The 18303-nt window shown below is 38.8% G+C and overlaps 2 protein-coding genes across 5 annotated transcripts in view; one reads left to right on the top strand and one right to left on the bottom strand.

The window, feature by feature from the left end:
• ppp2r5d (protein phosphatase 2, regulatory subunit B', delta) overlaps nucleotides 1-13944 on the top strand; it is a 29285-nt gene extending 15341 nt beyond the window's left edge. The window contains exons 4-17 of the mRNA XM_079473608.1: nucleotides 3024-3223; nucleotides 6406-6516; nucleotides 7010-7102; nucleotides 7866-7996; nucleotides 8161-8220; nucleotides 8336-8444; nucleotides 8942-8995; nucleotides 9189-9359; nucleotides 9566-9693; nucleotides 9817-9918; nucleotides 10071-10143; nucleotides 10692-10733; nucleotides 11555-11671; nucleotides 11777-13944. Of these exons, the coding sequence (XP_079329734.1) occupies nucleotides 3024-3223; nucleotides 6406-6516; nucleotides 7010-7102; nucleotides 7866-7996; nucleotides 8161-8220; nucleotides 8336-8444; nucleotides 8942-8995; nucleotides 9189-9359; nucleotides 9566-9693; nucleotides 9817-9918; nucleotides 10071-10143; nucleotides 10692-10733; nucleotides 11555-11671; nucleotides 11777-11914 (1529 nt within the window). The 3' untranslated portion in view covers nucleotides 11915-13944. The remainder of the gene's footprint in view (nucleotides 1-3023; nucleotides 3224-6405; nucleotides 6517-7009; nucleotides 7103-7865; nucleotides 7997-8160; nucleotides 8221-8335; nucleotides 8445-8941; nucleotides 8996-9188; nucleotides 9360-9565; nucleotides 9694-9816; nucleotides 9919-10070; nucleotides 10144-10691; nucleotides 10734-11554; nucleotides 11672-11776) is intronic.
• On the bottom strand, nucleotides 13334-16217 carry mea1 (male-enhanced antigen 1). Of its 4 annotated transcripts, none has more exons than XM_079473610.1 (4): nucleotides 15949-16217; nucleotides 15420-15748; nucleotides 15223-15334; nucleotides 13334-14520 (listed from the first exon to the last, which is right to left on the bottom strand). In XM_079473610.1, the coding sequence occupies exons 2-4, from the start codon at nucleotides 15702-15704 to the stop codon at nucleotides 14357-14359; spliced, it is 561 nt and encodes a 186-aa protein (XP_079329736.1). In that variant the 5' UTR covers nucleotides 15705-15748; nucleotides 15949-16217; the 3' UTR covers nucleotides 13334-14356. The 4 variants fall into 4 exon arrangements, with proteins under 4 accessions (XP_079329736.1, XP_079329737.1, XP_079329738.1 ...); XM_079473611.1 differs by having other exon boundaries at nucleotides 13827-14520; nucleotides 15420-15725; nucleotides 15949-16084; XM_079473612.1 differs by having other exon boundaries at nucleotides 13827-14520; nucleotides 15420-15739; nucleotides 15949-16084.
• Nucleotides 16218-18303: the final 2086 nt, after the last annotated feature.

The raw sequence follows: 18303 nt of genomic DNA on the forward strand, positions 1-18303 counted from the left end.
TTGTGTTTTGATTCAGCAATTCGGCGGCATTTGCTTGAATTCATGATGGGTTCGTTTTTTTTCTTAATAAAAACACACCTTTATTGCAAAACGAATAATCACCGCACGCACCATGCAAAAATACAGTTTTAAAAACATTCACGTTAAATAAGGTGGCTTTGTCAACAAAACAATTAACCAATACACACATCATGCAACCATCAAATAAGAAATGATCGAATATAAAAAAATTCACGTTAAATAAGGTGCCTTTATCAACAAAACGAAAAATCACTGCACACATCATTCATCAAACAAAATGAAAAACTAATATAAACTATAAAATGTTAAGCTCTCTTTTTTAAAAGAGGTATTAATGGCATACACAGTGCAAAAAATCAATAAGAAACAAATTCCAAAAATAAATGGCAATAGGGAACAAAACGTAATCACAGTGCTTGCATATTCTTACATATTCCTGTCCAGAAAAGCCAACATATTTACGATCTCTGGGTTAAGAAGGGATCTTGTGGGGGAGATTATGTTTCCCATCATGCCACAGCTTGTTGCACAACCGCAAAGATATTTTTTGGTTCGTTTGGCCAACATGGGGAGCCCATTTAGATTTTCCTTTCACCACACCATTTTACATTTAGTCATTAAGCAGACGCTGTTATCCAAAGTGACTTACAAAGAGTTCGGGGAGCAATAAGCGATATGTCACAAAAGAGCAATAGTACATTAGGTGCTAATACAAAGTTACTAGTTTCAACAAAAGCTAGACCACTACCTGTTGAGAGAAGAGGGTTAGTGTACATTTTATTTCTCACTTGTCTGTCAATTATTCGCAGAAGAGATGGGTTTTAAGAAGTTTTTTGAAGGTTGTGAGAGATGTGGTTGACTGGACCGCATTGGGAAGAATGTTCCACCAGGAAGGAGTTGTGAAGGAGAATGAGGATCCTGCTCTCCGTTAATGGAGGACTCAGGCTCCTGAACATAAGCTGCGATTTCCATGACCACCTTTTCTGGAACAGTCAGTGTTGATGCAGCGCCTGCTTTTAAAAAAATAAAATTGCTAGTAATCTTTTCCTTTTGGGCTGCGGCTCCTCAGCGCCATTCCTCCTTATTTCCTTCTTCCTGTTGTGTCATGGGTTGCGCTGACTGTTGTCTCCTACCCAAAATGACAGCTTCTTCCTCTATTATCCTCTTGATCTCTTAAAATTCATGTGATATTACAAATAACTATTAAATAATTCATTAACTATTAATAAATATAAATATTATGGTTTATTATATGTATTTATTATCATTGTTTTTATTAACAGATGCGTTTGTCACACACTATATGAGGCTACAAAGTAATAAACTTACCGTGATCAGTGAGTGTTTGTTCAGGGAGGCTAAACTCGGCTTGGCCTTTCTGCAGTCCCTTCTTCTCCAGCTGTGAGAGAACAGGCCGTTTATTGCACGACAAACTGCTAGAGCACAGTCTGTGCAGGCTTTCTCTGTCTTGTCATTTGTGTTGGACACAGCTACGTTTAGATTGTGCCCAAAGCAGCTTAACCAGGGCCTGCCTAAACTACGAACAGCTGCTTGTATATGATTGTAACGCCCTGGCAGTTCATATTGGCTGTCGAGGATGGTTATGAGGTCTCTGAAAGATTGCTTTTCAACAGTATTGAAAGACACCATTTCTTTGTAAATTTATTTCGTCACCGCATTAGTTAGTGTACGTGTTCCAACTCACACGGTCCCCCTTATATTTTGTGCATCGCGATTGCTGTATTGATGTGTCAGGCTTTTGCGGGCGTTATTTTGCCGCGGGACCCATTTTGTGGTGCGCTTGAAGGTGTACATGTAAATTAAAGGTGTTACCTCCAGATGCTGCCACCTTGCTCCTCATTGATGTTTTCAGGTTCCCTGTTGGCATTGGGTTTAATTCCAAAATATTTCAAAATAGGCGCTTTTTCATTTCTCTTTGAAACCAAATCTTCCGCCATAGTTTTGTCCATTAGCTCGCCTCACTCTCCTCACGTGATAAAGGAAAGCTGACACCTGCTGCTGATCTTAACTGTAACACTCGTTTCCACTTACGCTATATTGAGAAGAAGCGTTCCGGCGCATTATTGTAGTCACTAACAAGCCCACTCCACAGTTAAAAAGTAAGGCTAGTCTGATTTGTACAGTGTGAGGTTTTATGCCCATTAGCTTTGTTCATATTTGATAACAACGTTATGTGCAGCCTGCAGCACAGAGCAGCGAGCGTCACGTGACGAAAGTGAAACATTTGTTGGAATCACGATGCCGGCTCACCATCGTGATGTCTATCAGCCATCGCCGATGGCATCGTCTATCTGCCCAACCCTAGAACACAGTAATTTCAGTGTTTAAAGTCACTGTGAAATCAAAATCAACATGTTGAACACAGTTTTGCAAATTTATGTTGCAGTGTTTATTAGAAATGATTTATTTGTGTGGGTCATTACTTGGGGGTCACATTCAGCTATACTTCGCATTTTGAAAATAACACTCGCAAGTTTAGTTTCATGTAGAGGTGTTTTCGAATGCACTTTTTGTATCACTTCAAAGACACATAGTTGCAGTGCTCCTGAAGAGTACATTTTGTATTTCATCATTCCTCCCAAAAAAGCATGACTTTCTTTATGATATTACCATTTTCATTGCAGGGCCTTGATTACTACTATATTGTAGTAGTACTTAGTTAAGTGATTCTGTGTCAGCCATTGAGGGCCAAATGTAATTGCAGCATTGTGCCGTCTTGGCAGAACAGTGTTATTTTCTTCAGGTACCTGCGGAGCACACAGTTGACAACACAAAGTCAGAGATGCGCTTACCAGTTAAGGAGGGAGGAAGGTGTAAATGAAACCCTGCTGCACCAGGAAACCTGCTAAATAGGAACTCTAGTTTAAACGTACTTTGGTAAAGCACAGGGTCTCAAATATCTGCCCAAGGAGGATTGTTGTGCTAGTGTGAGTAAATTACGAATTTGAACTAAAAGATGTCACTCACCTCTTTCGTTCCAGATGCCCCACTCATCGACCAAGAAGAATTGTTTGTCCAGAAGCTGCGGCAGTGCTGCGTGCTTTTTGACTTTGTGACCGATCCACTGAGCGATCTCAAGTACAAGGAGGTGAAGCGAGCCGGCCTCAACGAAATGGTGGAGTACATCACACACCACCGCGATGTGGTCACAGAGTCCATCTATCCTGAAGCTGTAATAATGGTAAGAGGGCACTGATTTCTCTTAAGCACACGTAAAGCCTGATGCTTAAAAGCCATGAAAGGCTTAATTCACATCACCCTGACACGGATAACACAAAATAACTACAGCTATAGAACTTAAAATCTCTTGGTTCTCAAAATGGAAATGGGTATAATTTTTTTAATGGAAGATTGGACGTCTAATTCAGTTTCTATGGCAACAGTAATCCTCTCGTACCATTCTGAGATCCCATAGGATCATGACACACTAGGGTAATACCTCAGCTGCACTGTACAGTCACAAGAACTCAAAGTAAAGTGACATGGAGTGATCTTGATCTTATTAAAATAGGATAAAATCTATTGATTTAAAAGAGAAGAGCGAGATTATAACTCGCCAGACCAGAATACATTTCCTCCAGATCTACTCAAGTGTTAATGTACACCTAGGAATTGTAAATAATTGGCTATCATAAATCAAAACGCTTCCTATTAGTCAGTGATAATTCAGAGTGAAACTCACCTGATTACCAACTTGCTTGGCAAACCATGGTCGCATTTGCCAAGTCAGTAAGCTTCCCTCTCCCTTATAGTGTTTGGAGGTGTTAGGCGACACTAGACTATATGTGAATGTGGTCCAGACACATTGCATCATCCGTCCCTCTGCAGCTCTCGCTATTGTCACGTTTCTGTCCTTCCCGTAAGCCATTTTGGGACAAGAGTAATGATCGGGATGTTATCTTTGATTGTCACTTCAGATGGAGTCGATATTTGAGGTCATACATATTTAATGCTGGGATCCACAGTGGGGAGGAGGACATTTTGATGCTTAAAGTTATGTTTGAACGACATATATAACTAAGGCTTTTGGATCATTTTTGGTGTGCAGATTTGATAGTAAAGATCACTGGGATTCAAGAGAGGTGTTAAAGCAAATACTATATGTTCATATTTATACTACTGTTATCAATGCGTTCTAAGGACGTGCAATAAAAAGAAAAATATTGCTGTGTGTCTAAATGGCTTATAGCTCTGGGGTAGGGCTGGGCGATATGGCTTAAAAAAAAATTCTCCGATTTTTTTCACACCAAACCCGATTTTCGATTTTAATCGATTTATTTTTTCTATTTAAAAACAAACTACAACTAACAAAGAAATTGCTCAAAACAAATGTACTCTTAATTGTGTTCTGATTTTCCTTTATACAGTTTAATCTAAATTTCCCATTGGAGCATAAGTGTAACAGGAAACAAGTCTTAAAACATGCTTGTAAAGGAGATGGCAGGCCCTGGCATTGTAAACAGTGAAAATGTAGCTTATCAGTTTTCTAATAACCTCAAACTTACAGTGACACAATGCACCTTCAAAATAACTTATATATAAATATAAATAAATAATTTAATTGTGTGTCCCTTTTTGGTCAAATAAATGCAACAAAAATGACAAAATTAGATTGTACAAAAATACATACAGCGGAGGTATTCATAAAGTGCAAACAAAACTTTAAACAGCTTTCCTGAATCCCTGAAATTGTAAACAAAATGAAACATCTGCATCCATTACTTTAGTTTCAACATTCTTCATTTACACATTTTTAGCCAGGAAGACAAGCCTGTCTACTACTACCTCTGGCTTGAGACATGCCCGGTTACATGTAACAATGCCCTCTCCCACACTGAAAAGCCTATCTGATGGGGCACTTGTAGCAGGGACAGACAAGTGTTTTTTGGCCAGATTACTGAGCCTTGGGAAGTTTGGTTCGTGACGCTTCCACCACTGAAGTGGATCAGTGTCTGGGTGTGCCGCTACCCTCTCAACAAAATCCATGTCGCAATTAGACTAGAGCGGCTTGCCAGAAGCCCCTCCCATGACGCGTATTTCACTCATGAATGGCGCGAATTACACACGCAAATGCACGAATTACACGCGTGAAAGAAGCGAGTAAACTCAAAATGTTCAAGCGTCCAACTACTCGCGAATAGCGCGTTTTATTCGCGCAACTCGCGTTTGGTGTGAACACTCTGGAGCGTCGGTCATAGAAGTTAAAGAGAAAACAGATTTTCATAAAAAAAAATCGCCTTAAACGTCAAACTCGAGTTAATCGATAAAATCGATTTATCGCCCAGCCCTACTCTGGGGTCTTCAACCACTTTTCTTTGAGGGCCAGATTCCAAAAGTATAAATAGGATACGAGGATGCCAGTATTTTACCATATCCTCATTTCTTCTGTTATTTTGTATTTCTGTTATTTATTGCATTTTGTTCCTTTTATACTGTTTTTGTTACTTTAAGGTCACGTATTAAAGCATGCACACACAAATGGCATCCAGTATTTTTATACTATTTAAATAAAAGCAATATTGTCTTTTCAATTTAATTTTATATTCCTTGATGCGTGAAAATAAAATTGCTGTCAATTTACTTACCCCCAGTTCAAGATGTGGGTGGCATTATTTTTTCAAGAACATATTTATGAAGATATTTGGTTGAATTAATGAAAGTCAAAAACGCTACTACATTCAGCACAAAAGTAATCCCTGCCCCTTGTGACTTTGAACTGACATCTTCTAAAGCGAATCAATTGATTTGTGCAAAAAACTGAACACTATTATCTCATCTTTTTGTGAATTCCAATCGCATTGATGTGACCCGCACACTTAGAAGTGCAGATCTTTTGAAGTGCGAGTTGTGGAGGCAGATGAACAGCTGTTTTTTCATAAATTTAGCCTTTGAAATTGTACATAATGAATGCAGTAATAAAAACACAGTTTTCCCTTACCTTAGACAATTGTTCACGTAGTGTACCCTTCCTGCAGGTACTTTCTAGTGCACAAGACATGAACTATCGCATGTGCAAACCAATTGTCTGTAGCTGTGGATTGACGAATATATAATAATCAAATCACTTTATAAGACGTCAGTATCGTTATGAGCCTCAGGAATGACTTTTGTTGCCCATTAAATGTAGCAATGTTTTGGACTTTCAAAGATGTGGTATCTAAATACGTACATTTCTTAAAGCACACCGTTCTTAAAGTCTCTAAACGTATTTGAAATGTTAAGGCGTTATTAAATGTTAGTCAGTTGACTAGCCCTGGCTTGTGGTCATATTTGGAAAATCCCATCAACTGGTCAAGCAGCAATTTTTCTAAAATGGCCTCTTGCTCTGTCCGTGTCCTTGACAGCTAATATATTTTTTTTCAGTTTTCTGTAAACCTGTTCAGGACTCTGCCACCCTCCTCCAACCCAACAGGAGCTGAGTTTGACCCTGAAGAGGATGAACCTACCCTGGAGGCAGCTTGGCCTCACCTGCAGGTGTGTATGGAGCTTCGAACCGAGATGTTACTCTTTCACTAGGATTAAAACGCTCATATGTTTCCAACTATTTCATTGACCAAATGAACATTTGTTCCTTATCGGAAAGGCAACACTACAATGCATTTTGCCAAGCTAATCCAATTCTTTTTATAATAATTTCATTCAAAACCAAAAGAATTGATGATTTTTAAAATCTGATTAAGGCTATTTTATGTTATGACTTTTAGGTTGCCTAAATAGATTGTTCCATTTCAATTGCTTATGAGGTCCCATCATAGGATGAAGGTAGCCTGTATACAGTCAGCAATAAACTGAAGCAGCTCCACTTGTTTTTGGACCAGCGTCAACATTTTGATATGATAATGTCCATTTGTAGCAGAAGCAAAACCATTTGTTGTTTTTATGGCAGAGAGGTTTCTGACTGATGCATGAATTATGTATAACAATCGATTCCTTTTACAATCTCATCTTCACTGCCTCCCTCCCTCAGCTGGTTTATGAATTCTTCTTACGGTTCCTGGAGTCACCGGACTTCCAGCCTAATATTGCCAAAAAATACATCGACCAAAAGTTTGTAATGTCGGTGAGTAGCCTTTTTCACATAACTTCATTAAATTTATCCTCGCAAGCAGACTGTCAGAGGAGATGACACACTGTTGAGGAAACTGAGGCCATCTGGTTCCTGAATTTAAAAAGTGCTTTTTTTACCAGTGGATTCAGTAAAACAGATGCTACACTTTGATCCCTACATGAAAATTATTAGCATGCGCAGCGGGTTATAACTATGCTACTTTGAAAGGTTGCTTAGAGAACAGGATGGCCCATATAATGGTATTATTTATTAGTTTTAAACGAATCAAAGAACTGTTCTCAGTTTTTATACAATGTGTTGTGAAAAATAACAGAATAAAGACATTTGTATTACTGTTAGCAGTTTATGGACTTAAAACAAGGTAATATACTGTATATATAATATATTGTAATATCATTGTATGTTTTTGGCTTGGGTGGGTTTACTTTAAAATACATTTGTATCTAAATAGTTCTGAAAGTTAGCGTTAGAATGGGTCAGAGTTTACACAGAAAGAGATTTTGTTTGTATTTCATGAACATATCCCAATGCTGTCATTGAACAGTTTAACAGGAGCCATTGGAGCATTTACATTTATGCATTTGGCAGACGCTTTTATCCAAAGCAACATTGCATTATCCTATACATTTATACATAGGTAGGTGCAATCCCCTGGGATCGAACCCACAACCTTGTGTTGTTAACACAATGCTCTTACCACTGAGCTACAGGAGCATCCCTAGACTTGCTTTAATATCACTTTATTCATTTTCAGCTGCTGGAGCTTTTTGACAGTGAAGACCCAAGAGAACGGGACTTCCTGAAGACCATCCTGCACAGGATCTATGGAAAGTTCTTAGGGCTGAGAGCTTACATCCGTAGGCAGATAAACAACATATTCTACAGGCAAGCACTCACACTCTATATGAAATGTGTCATTGATCAAAGCCTTACGGGAACCGTATGTAAATAAACCGTAGAAGCAAGTCGTCGCTGACTCATTTGTCGGTTTTTCATTTTCAAGAATAAGCGACTCGCATGACCTTGAGCTGATGTCCTTAATCTTCTAGGTTTATATACGAGACGGAGCATCACAATGGAATTGCTGAGCTCTTAGAAATCTTAGGAAGGTGAGTGGGAACAGTGTCAGTGTTGCCATGACAAACCAAAGAGGAGGTCTTTTCACTCTTTGTTGAACTGAGGGAACCTGTTTGTCACATGACCAGTCTCATGTTCTTCACGCAGCATAATCAATGGCTTTGCCCTGCCACTGAAAGAAGAGCACAAAATGTTCCTCATCAGAGTACTACTGCCTTTACACAAAGTCAAGTCTCTTAGCGTCCATCACCCACAGGTATGCTCACAAAGGTTCAGGACATTTGTCTGACTTTTGACATCAGCATACAAGCCATTGCCCTGCTATAGTGGAAAATGCCGAAAATGCTTCTAAATTTTTGGTCACAAATGTACTTTTTTCTAGTAATTAAAATATAATATAAAATATAAACCAAGTGACTTATTCTAAAATAAGTTTTTTTATTCTAAACAGCCTAATTACATTTTACAAGCAAAACATTTTACAAGCTTTGTTGGTTTAATAAAACAAAATTTTGACCATTTGATTTCTTTGCCATTTTACACATTTTATTGAACTCTTTCCAAAGGGCAAATCTCACATTTCTTTGCACAGTATCAAATTTAAAACGTAGCTGGAGACTTATGATGACTAAATGTAATTGCATAATATAAAATGTATACCTTTTATTAATTAGCATTAATTTAATATATTTTATTTGCAAAACAAATATATTACAAGTTTTTCTGATCTTTGGCTTTTTACCGTTCTTTTAGCTGGCCTACTGTGTGGTGCAGTTTTTGGAAAAGGACAGCAGCCTCACTGAGCCGGTAAGACCGCACCACCTTGACATATTTTGCAGTTTCCTGTCATTATTAATAGCACATTCATTTTTTTATTCTTTCCATATGACTTCCCTATTTATGGTTGATCTCACACCATTTTAATATACATTTTTAATGATTAAATATGAGCCATCTTTGCCTCTCCGTCTCTCATACCTTCCTCTTTTATCTACATTAGGTGATCATGGGTCTGCTGAAGTTCTGGCCCAAGACCCATAGTCCTAAGGAAGTGATGTTTCTGAACGAGCTGGAGGAAATCCTGGATGTCATCGAACCCTCAGAATTTGTTAAAGTTATGGAGCCTCTGTTTAGACAACTGGCCAAGTGTGTGTCAAGTCCACACTTTCAGGTATGATGAAATTCTTACAAAACCCGAATGTGACTTTTTAAGATGTTTAAGCTTAAGGCATTGTGTGAGAGAATAGAATTATAGAACATAATTTCAGTTTTTAACACATTCAATATGCATATCTGACATGTTATATACTGTAGTCATATGATGTTCGGTTAAGTGTTTCTATGTTAATGTGGTTGTTTCTATGTTAATTGCTACAGGTTGCTGAAAGAGCATTGTATTACTGGAACAATGAGTACATCATGAGCTTGATCAGTGACAACGCTGCCAAGATCCTGCCTATCATGTTCCCTGCTCTATACAAGAACTCCAAGAGTCACTGGAACAAGTACTGCCACACTGTTTTTCCCTATGACAAATGAAGCCCCTTTCAAATATATGAAACTAACATTTGTCACATGTTAGTGTTTCTTTGGTTCATTTACTATGAATATTGTCTTTTCTGCTGCAGGACAATTCACGGGCTTATCTACAATGCATTGAAGCTCTTTATGGAGATGAACCAGAAGCTATTTGATGACTGCACTCAGCAATACAAGGCTGAGAAGCAAAAGTAAGTCAAAGAGAGAATATAGATGGGTGTGCTCAGATCTCTGTAGACGTACTAAGCAATTTTTGTGAACAGGTCAGCCATATGCAACCGTGTATTCCCAGTTGTTGTGAATTGTATTCTCGTAACTGTTTTGCCTACCTGTCTGTCCCCAGAGAGAAGTATAAACTGAAGGAACGGGAGGAGATGTGGCATAAAATTGAGGTGCTGGCGAAACAGAACCCTCAGGTACACGCCTTTTACCTTCTGGGGAAACACAACGGTTTAAAACACCCAGGGCTCACATGGGTCATTTTTTTTTAGGAATATCATGGAATTTGAAAAGGTCTATTCCAGACATTCAAAGTCATGGAATATCAGGGATTTTTGTTTGTCACTTTAAATTTTTGTTTGCATTTATCAAAATGTAATTTTTCTATACGGTTTAGAAAATCTACTGTATATTTTCTGCATTTGACATTTGGCTTAGAGTGGGAACCCTTTTAAGTGTATTTGAATAAACAAGCTGCATGCAGCAGTTTCTTTATCATTGATTTGTTAAAGCTTTGTGTGACAGAACGACCTGCTTTAGTTAAATACTGCATTGTGGTTAATTGTTTCGTTTTCTAATCACCTCCAGACTACTCTCGTGAAGTGTAATTATCACAGTTTATCTGTCTCGAGTCGGCATTGTGTGGGCTCTGAGGGCAAACACAGAGAATTTAGTTTAATTAGGATCTGACAAGCAATGATGTGAATATGTGTGATTTTAACCGTAAACCTTTGGATTTCCTCAGAGTACAAAGGTCCAGCTTCGACCCGGTATAACCCAAGAGGAGGTTAGTCACTTTCTGTCATCTTACCTTTTGGGTTACTGTTTCTCTTTTGTAACTAGGGTTGGGTATCCTTTGAATTTGATTGATTCTAAATCTGATTCTGCTTATCGATTTAGATTCTTAACAATTGCCAGTTTCGATTCCACAGTTGGATGTAAAACATTTAGATATCAACCTCTATAGTCATTTAGCCCTCTTATTGACTGGTTTGCAAAAATATTTATGTATTTATGAGCACCGTTTTGTGTATATAAACACATGATGTTTTTCTGATTACTACAATTTGTTAACTTCATCATGGTTAAACTGTAGTTAATATTATGATACTATAGTAAATTTCTGGTTCCTGTGCTTTATCACAAGTTAACATAAGCACATTTCTGAAAATACACAGAGGAATTGATTAGAGGAATTTCTTTAGGTTCCGAATTGGAATTGATTTTTGATTATCAACCCTAGTTTTAACATTGTCAGACTAAACCAAAATCTTAAAATTTAACAAATGGCAGTTTATTACAAAAGACTACAAACAGTAAAATCAAGGTTCTATAGATTGTTTTATTGGACGAACGCGCTGGGCTGAAGTTTACTTATTTTCTGTCTTTGGTTATAATATAACAATTTATTTTATATTTAAACTCAAACTACTCAACAGTTATTGATTCTTTCCGGAGGTCTACCAGATGTTACGTTTGGGCCACATAACGTTTGATTATGTTGTTGCTGCTGAAACGGTCTATTGGTTGAGAACGTTCTGTCATTGTTTAAAACCTTAATGTCTGTAGATGTGTAAACTGTGTGGGTGTGTTTGTGTGTACGTGCAGTATATGATGTATAATGAAAGTTCAGGAGGGATGCCCCTGTATTCAATGGAGACGGAGACCCCTACCGTGGAGGACATTCAACTTCTGAAGAAGACCGTTGAGTCAGAAGCTTCACAGGTACAATAACAAAACTGTTTTTTTTGGTACTCCAAATGGACCATATGCACTCATAAACGTTGCACTTTAACCCACCTGTTGTCACTGATTGTCACGTTGTTTTAGGGAATGAAAGACATCAAGAAAGAAAAGGTGTTGATGAGGAGAAAGTCTGAACTGCCACAGGACGTGTATACTATAAAAGCTCTGGAAGCTCACAAGCGAGCAGAAGAGTACCTGACGGCAAACCAGGAAGCCCTCTGACCGGGGAGCAACGCCACCCTCCACCACACCTAAACTGTCCCTCTCGTCTTGGTCCAAAATTGTCGCCTGCTGTAACCCACCCCTCTATTCCTCGGCCTCTTTCCGTCCTCTCTTCCTCCCTTACTGTCTGCAACAATTCAGCCCACAGAGCAGTGGAGAGCTCCCATGCACGCTGTCCCAACTAAATGCGCACACACAAACACTTTCCAGAAATGCACACGTGTTCATACGTCCCGATCCTCTCACAATGACAGCAACGTTTGGATTGTTAGAAAGAGACGAGGTTTCCAAATAATCAAAGTATGCTCATTTGTATGTCTTTTTATTTTCCTCCACTTTATTTTTCTCCATGTCTCCAGGCATCTGTCTGCATGTTCTTATCCCATTTTTCTGCTGCTTGAGAGCTCCTAGCCTGTGCCATTCACTGCCTCTGTAAATGTATTCATTCTCTCTGACGTGTTTGGCACGAAGGGGGCCACACAGAACTAAATGAATCATGTTGCTGAAGATAAATCAAGATCAGAATGGAGGCGGTGACCCTGTGCTGGATCTCCTGCTCCTGTGTGGGCTGCTCTTTCATAACAGGCCGAGTGGTTTTACTCAGCATAGAGAGTTTTGCCAAATGAGAATGACAATTGTTTTCTGATAATATGGAGAAAACAAATGACAGAAATGGTTTTCTTAAAAAATTGGTGTTTTTGTATCACAGATGCGAATTGAAGATAGTTTCTCAAAAGCGATCACAGAATTACAAAGGGGAGCCCTGATTTACTTTCAATGGCTCTCTTGGCTTTACAACAGTCAGTTAGTTGTCAAGACCTTTAAATTATTTGTGGGACCCAAGACCATGCCAATACAGAAGTTTGAAGAGGCTAAAGCTTTCGACATGGTTCATTTGCTGGTTTGTTCACAGCCACCAGTAAAATGAAAACGTCCATTATTCCAGAATGCACTTTATTCTTTATCCTCACTTTATTGTGAAAAGTAATTGTGTAAGTGATGCCTATTAAACAAATACCCATGAACATCCATTTTCAAAACAGCTTGTGCAAGGTGTTTGCAATTTGCTTCCATATTTGAGGCTTTAAAAAGTGCTTTAAGCACCCAAGCACATTTTTTTTAAATTACGTGTATAGTCCTGTTAGGAGCAGGATTGTGTAGCGCTTGGTCACACAATTATGAAAGAGATACTTGCTTACCAGGCTTAATATATGCAAAACCACAGCCTGGCGTTACCATTGCAAATACTTGTGTATGTATATTGTCATGTATATTGCTTATGATTGCACCCTGGCCCTCCCTCCGATATCCCCTCATTGGCATCCACATTTTTTATTCTGTTTGTTTGTATGACTCCATCCTGATGCATGATGTCCTCTCTGTTGTTAAGATCTTTGTCTCATAATGTCATTTACTCCTATCATTCCAATGGTGAGAGAACATTAACTCCTCCAACAGACTGAACAACACTTTTTGCACAATCCCACCGTTATCCACACTGACCTCCACGCAGTTACACTTCTCCCATCACTCAAACGTGTGCATACACTTTGACTTGTGCATTTACAATCTAAAGTACGCATTGCAGATGTGTAGACTTTATATCATCAGCTGTTTGATGTTAAACAGCACAGACTATCAGCAGACAGGAATGCCTTTGCAATCGAGAGCATGAATTGCCATCCCTACCTGCCTCTTAAATGACCAGAACATTCCAAGAACAATCAGAGGTGACTTCACTCTTGAACCCTCCCTATCTCAAATTTAGAGGGACGAGAGATCAACCCGACTGGTGGACAGCCAGAGTTCAGCTTGAACGTAGAGGGAAATTCAGAAAGTAAGGGTCTCCACACTCGCCGCTCCTTTGCTCTGCCTCTCCCTTCCCGATCCAACACTAATCTTAAGCTGCTTTCCAGGTCATATGTACATATGTTGTACTTTAATTAGGTTGAGCATTACATAGTATGAAAGTCATATTTTGTACAGATGTTCATGTATGTACAGAACAAAAATAAAGGAACACAAAAGATGAGATGTCCATTTGTTTGCTAAAGCAGTGTGAAATGCATGACTACTCATTCATTATACATGTGTTGGTCTAACAATCGTCAGATAAATGTGACTAACACTTCACTAATGCAGCATTTTTTGTCTATATGGCTGAAGAAAAGCAACCGATAGTTCCACTTTACAAAAACTGAATAGGATTTAGGAGTAACTTAAAATAATTAACACTGCATAACTCAAGTACAGACAAGGCTGAAATAGTTTTTGTGGTGTTCTTTAAAATGTAAATTTCAATCCATATTCCAGTTTATATGATTTGAAGCTTATGGGGCATACAGGATGATTCAATGTCTTCAGAGTGACCGCATGTCAGAAGCTCTTTTTAACGTATATGCAGCAAGTCTTGTAGTGGATGAAGATATTGAAACCGTTTCATCACTTGCGTTCCAGTCTCAGGGCTGCAGAGCTTTGTCTGGACTGAAGTGTCTGCTGGACCATATCCTTCCACTGGTCATCAGAGATGTCCTGGGCCCAGGAAGGGATACCCAATGTCGGCAAATTGATGGCAGCCATTGTCCTTTTCACCAACTCGACATGAACTGAGAAAACAATGAGAAGGATTCACACAGAATGTCAGTTATGTTGCTGTCTATAGGTGGAAGTCAGAAAGCTCTTGAACCTCATGAAACCTCTTAATTTGTGTTGAAAATGTACGGATGTCGCAGGGTTGTATGAACAATTTAAGGGTGAGTAATTCATGGCAGAATTGTCTTTTTTGGCTGAGTTTCCCTTTAAGGATGTGATGTTAGCCAGACAGGAACAGGCTTATATCTGACCATATGGAGATGAGCCGCATTGGCTGGATGTTGCACAGAAGTGGCAATTTAGGATGCTTTTATTTTGAGGAATAGTTCACCCCAAAAATAAAAAAATTATTGATTCACCCGGTGTAGTTCAAAATCTGTCTATGATTCCTTCCTTCCGTGGAACACAAAAGTGAAATGTCTCTGTTGTTTCATGTCCATACAATAGAAGTAAATGGGGGTTAATGTTGTTTGGTTTCGAAATTCTTCAAAACATATGTTCTGCAGAAGTAAGTCTAACTTTCACATTCAATATTTGTTAAACAGAGTTTTTTGTATAGTTAATATGTTGCAATGCTCTATATACATTGTTATCTTCCTTATTAGTTGACCGGTGGAGATTTGTATAAGTGCACTGGTTGGGGTTGTTTATAAACACAAACCAATAATACAAAATGAATGACACTCGTTCATTTTAAAATGCAAATACAAATTTACCTTCATCCATAGGAATGGACGCATGACTCCCCGGGGCAGCAGCAGCTCCTTCAGAGTCCTCCTCTTCATCACTGTCAGGAGGTGGAGGTTGGGGTAGGAACAGACCCATGGCCTGCACAACATCGAAACCATGTTAAAATATACTATACACAATATGACCAAACGATAAGACGAGTCACTACTAGCACATCTCTTACCTCTATTCTCTCATGGACGTCTTGAATCTGCTCCGCGGCCGTGCCTTCCTCTGACGGCTCTGTGTGTGTGTTGATCATCCCGTCTGGGTCTTGGTTAAGAGGCTGATAATAATAGCCTCCATTTGCCTCATCCTCGTCTCCAGCACCTCCTTCATCCTCCTCCACGTCTTCTCCGCTCCATTCCTCCGGCACAGCCGTGTCAAGAGGCCGGTCCTGCACCAGATCCTCCTCGGAGTTCGGCAGTACTCTCTCTGGACCCATCTCTCGGGTCCTCTCCACTTCCATTCAAGGGATGCCAACAGCGACCTGGCATAAGACACCTGCTTATGCTTGGTAAAGGGATTCAAATACAGTTCAAACATTGTGTCGCGTTACACAAAAACATATTTTACGTTGTGTATGTTTTGCATCCATTTGACGATACAGCAGGCCTATGTGTTTGAACCTATACAATTCCAGTGCGCTGAACCGATGGAAATACAGTTTAATAGAAAACTACAGAAAGGATCTCTGCTTTTTATTTATTTACCTGTTTCTTTTGTCGTATTCTTGGTATTCTTGTTAGCCAGATATTTTGAACAGCTGTAGCTGTATCTCCAGAGGAATTATTTGCTTCCGGTATTGCGCAGACGCGACACTGCGCATTGTGTGAATCACGTAAGCACGCACAAGTGAACAGACAGATAGATATATAAATTAACACTAATATATAAGTGCTATTACAAGTAATTTAAATGTTTTTATTTATATTGAACCAAATAAGAACATGACTGTATGTGTTACATATTGCCACACAGTGGCGTAATATGTTGTAGTAGTTTTTAAATGTCCACCAGATGGCGCTTGTTATCTTTGTTCTATGTCAAAGTGGACGGGAGTATTTACATTTCTTTGGGATGAATTACAGCGTCAGCAAGGTATGGGTGCTTCAAAGTGATGCGGTAAGCAGATACAACTGTATCCATCAATGAGCATTGTTTCTTTAAATGATGCTATTACTGTAAGGCATAATCTGACCAAAGTTAATCAATTGTATGCGCACAAGTAGTTTAAACATGACATGATCATAAACTCCTGCTTTAGACACAAGAGAAACACCCACAGCTGTTTTAAATCGAATGGTCAGAATACAGCTACTTTTAAACGAGTCTCAAATAGAAAAATACTGTTCGGGTCCATATGGTGTAACTAGATGAGGTAAAGGTTTGTGAACAAACTTTACAGTGGCTTGAAAAAGAGAGAGAGGAGAGAGAGAGGCCACAACCAGACAAAATATACTGTGATCTATTCATTTTCTTACAACTTATTAGGTTTTGTTTATATTACTTTTGATAGGATTTTGTTTTTATTATTAATTGTGTGTATAAATTGTATGAATAGCATGTGTGATAGAATGATCGAGAAACAGAAAGAGGATTATTAGGAACACCATACTAATACTGTGTTTGACCCCCTTTCGCCTTCTGAACTGCCTTAATTCTACGTGGCATTGATTCAACAAGGTGCTGAAAGCATTCTTTAGAAATGTTGGCCCATATTGATAGGATAGCATTTTGCAGTTGATGGAGATTTGTGGGATGCACATCCAGGTCACGAAGCTCCCGTTTCACCACATCCCAAAGATGCTCTATTGGGTTGAGATCTGGTGACTCTGGGGGCCATTTTAGTACAGTGAAGTCATTGTCATGTTCAAGAAACCAATTTGAAATGATTCGAGCTTTGTGACATGGTCCATGATCCTGCTGGAAGTAGCCATCAGATGATGGGAACAGGGTGGTCATAAAGGGATGGACATGGTCAGAAACAATGCTCACCAGCCTGCACAGTGTTAACAAGGCATGATGGATCCACGTTCTCATTCGGTTTACGCCAAATTCTGACTCTACCATCTGAATGTCTCAACAGAAATCAAGACTCATCAGACCAGGCAACATTTTTTCAGTCTTCAAATTGTAGCTTCTTTTTCCTATTTGTAGTGGAGATGAGTGGTATCCGGTGTGGTCTGATGCTGTTGTAGCCCATCCGCCTCAAGGTTGTGCGTGTTGTGCCTTCACAATTGATTTGCTGCATACCTCAATGAAACACAATCCCAGTAATTAATTGAGCAGATTGTGAAATACTCAGACCGGCCCGTCTGGCACCAACAACCATGCCACACTCAAAATTGCCTAAATCACTTTTCTTTCCCATTCTGACATTCAGTTTGGAGTTAAGGAGATTGTCTTGACCAGGACCACACCCCTAAATGCATTGAAGCAACTGCTATGTGATTGGTTGATTAGATAATTGCATTAATGAGAAATTGAACAGGTGTTCCTAATAATACTTTAGGTGAGCGTATAGGAGCTGTAGGCTATAGGAGGAGTTAGATGCAGAAGAATAAGAAAGATAAATTTACTGTGAAACTTTATAAAAGCCAACATAATTATATAGCCTCTACCAGCAAGAACTGATGAGGCCATTTTAACTGTCTCTCTTTTTTGTTTAAATGTATCTGTCTATGAGCAATCTATATACCCATATCAGTTAAAGAGTATTAACTTTAGTATTGTTGTCAAAACATGCTCAATTGACAGTATTTGGCAAAAAATGTATTTCACAATTAATTTATGTATTATTAACATTGAAGATGTTTGTGTAATATTTAGGAGGATCTATTTACAGAAATGTAATATGTACATATACTATGTATAAAGACCTTAAATAACGGTGCGTTATATTTTTATTACCTTACAATGAGTTGTTTATCTACATACACCGCGGTTCCCCTTACATGGAATTTACCATGCTGTTTCTAAGTTACAGTATAGCTCTAAAGCATATATAGCTCCATATAGCTCCATAGTGCATCAAAAGGGAGGGCGGGAGGGGTGTGAGCCATTGG

The sequence above is a fragment of the Barbatula barbatula genome (assembly GCF_947034865.1).
Source record: "Barbatula barbatula genome assembly, chromosome: 14".
Lineage (NCBI taxonomy): Eukaryota > Metazoa > Chordata > Actinopteri > Cypriniformes > Nemacheilidae > Barbatula > Barbatula barbatula.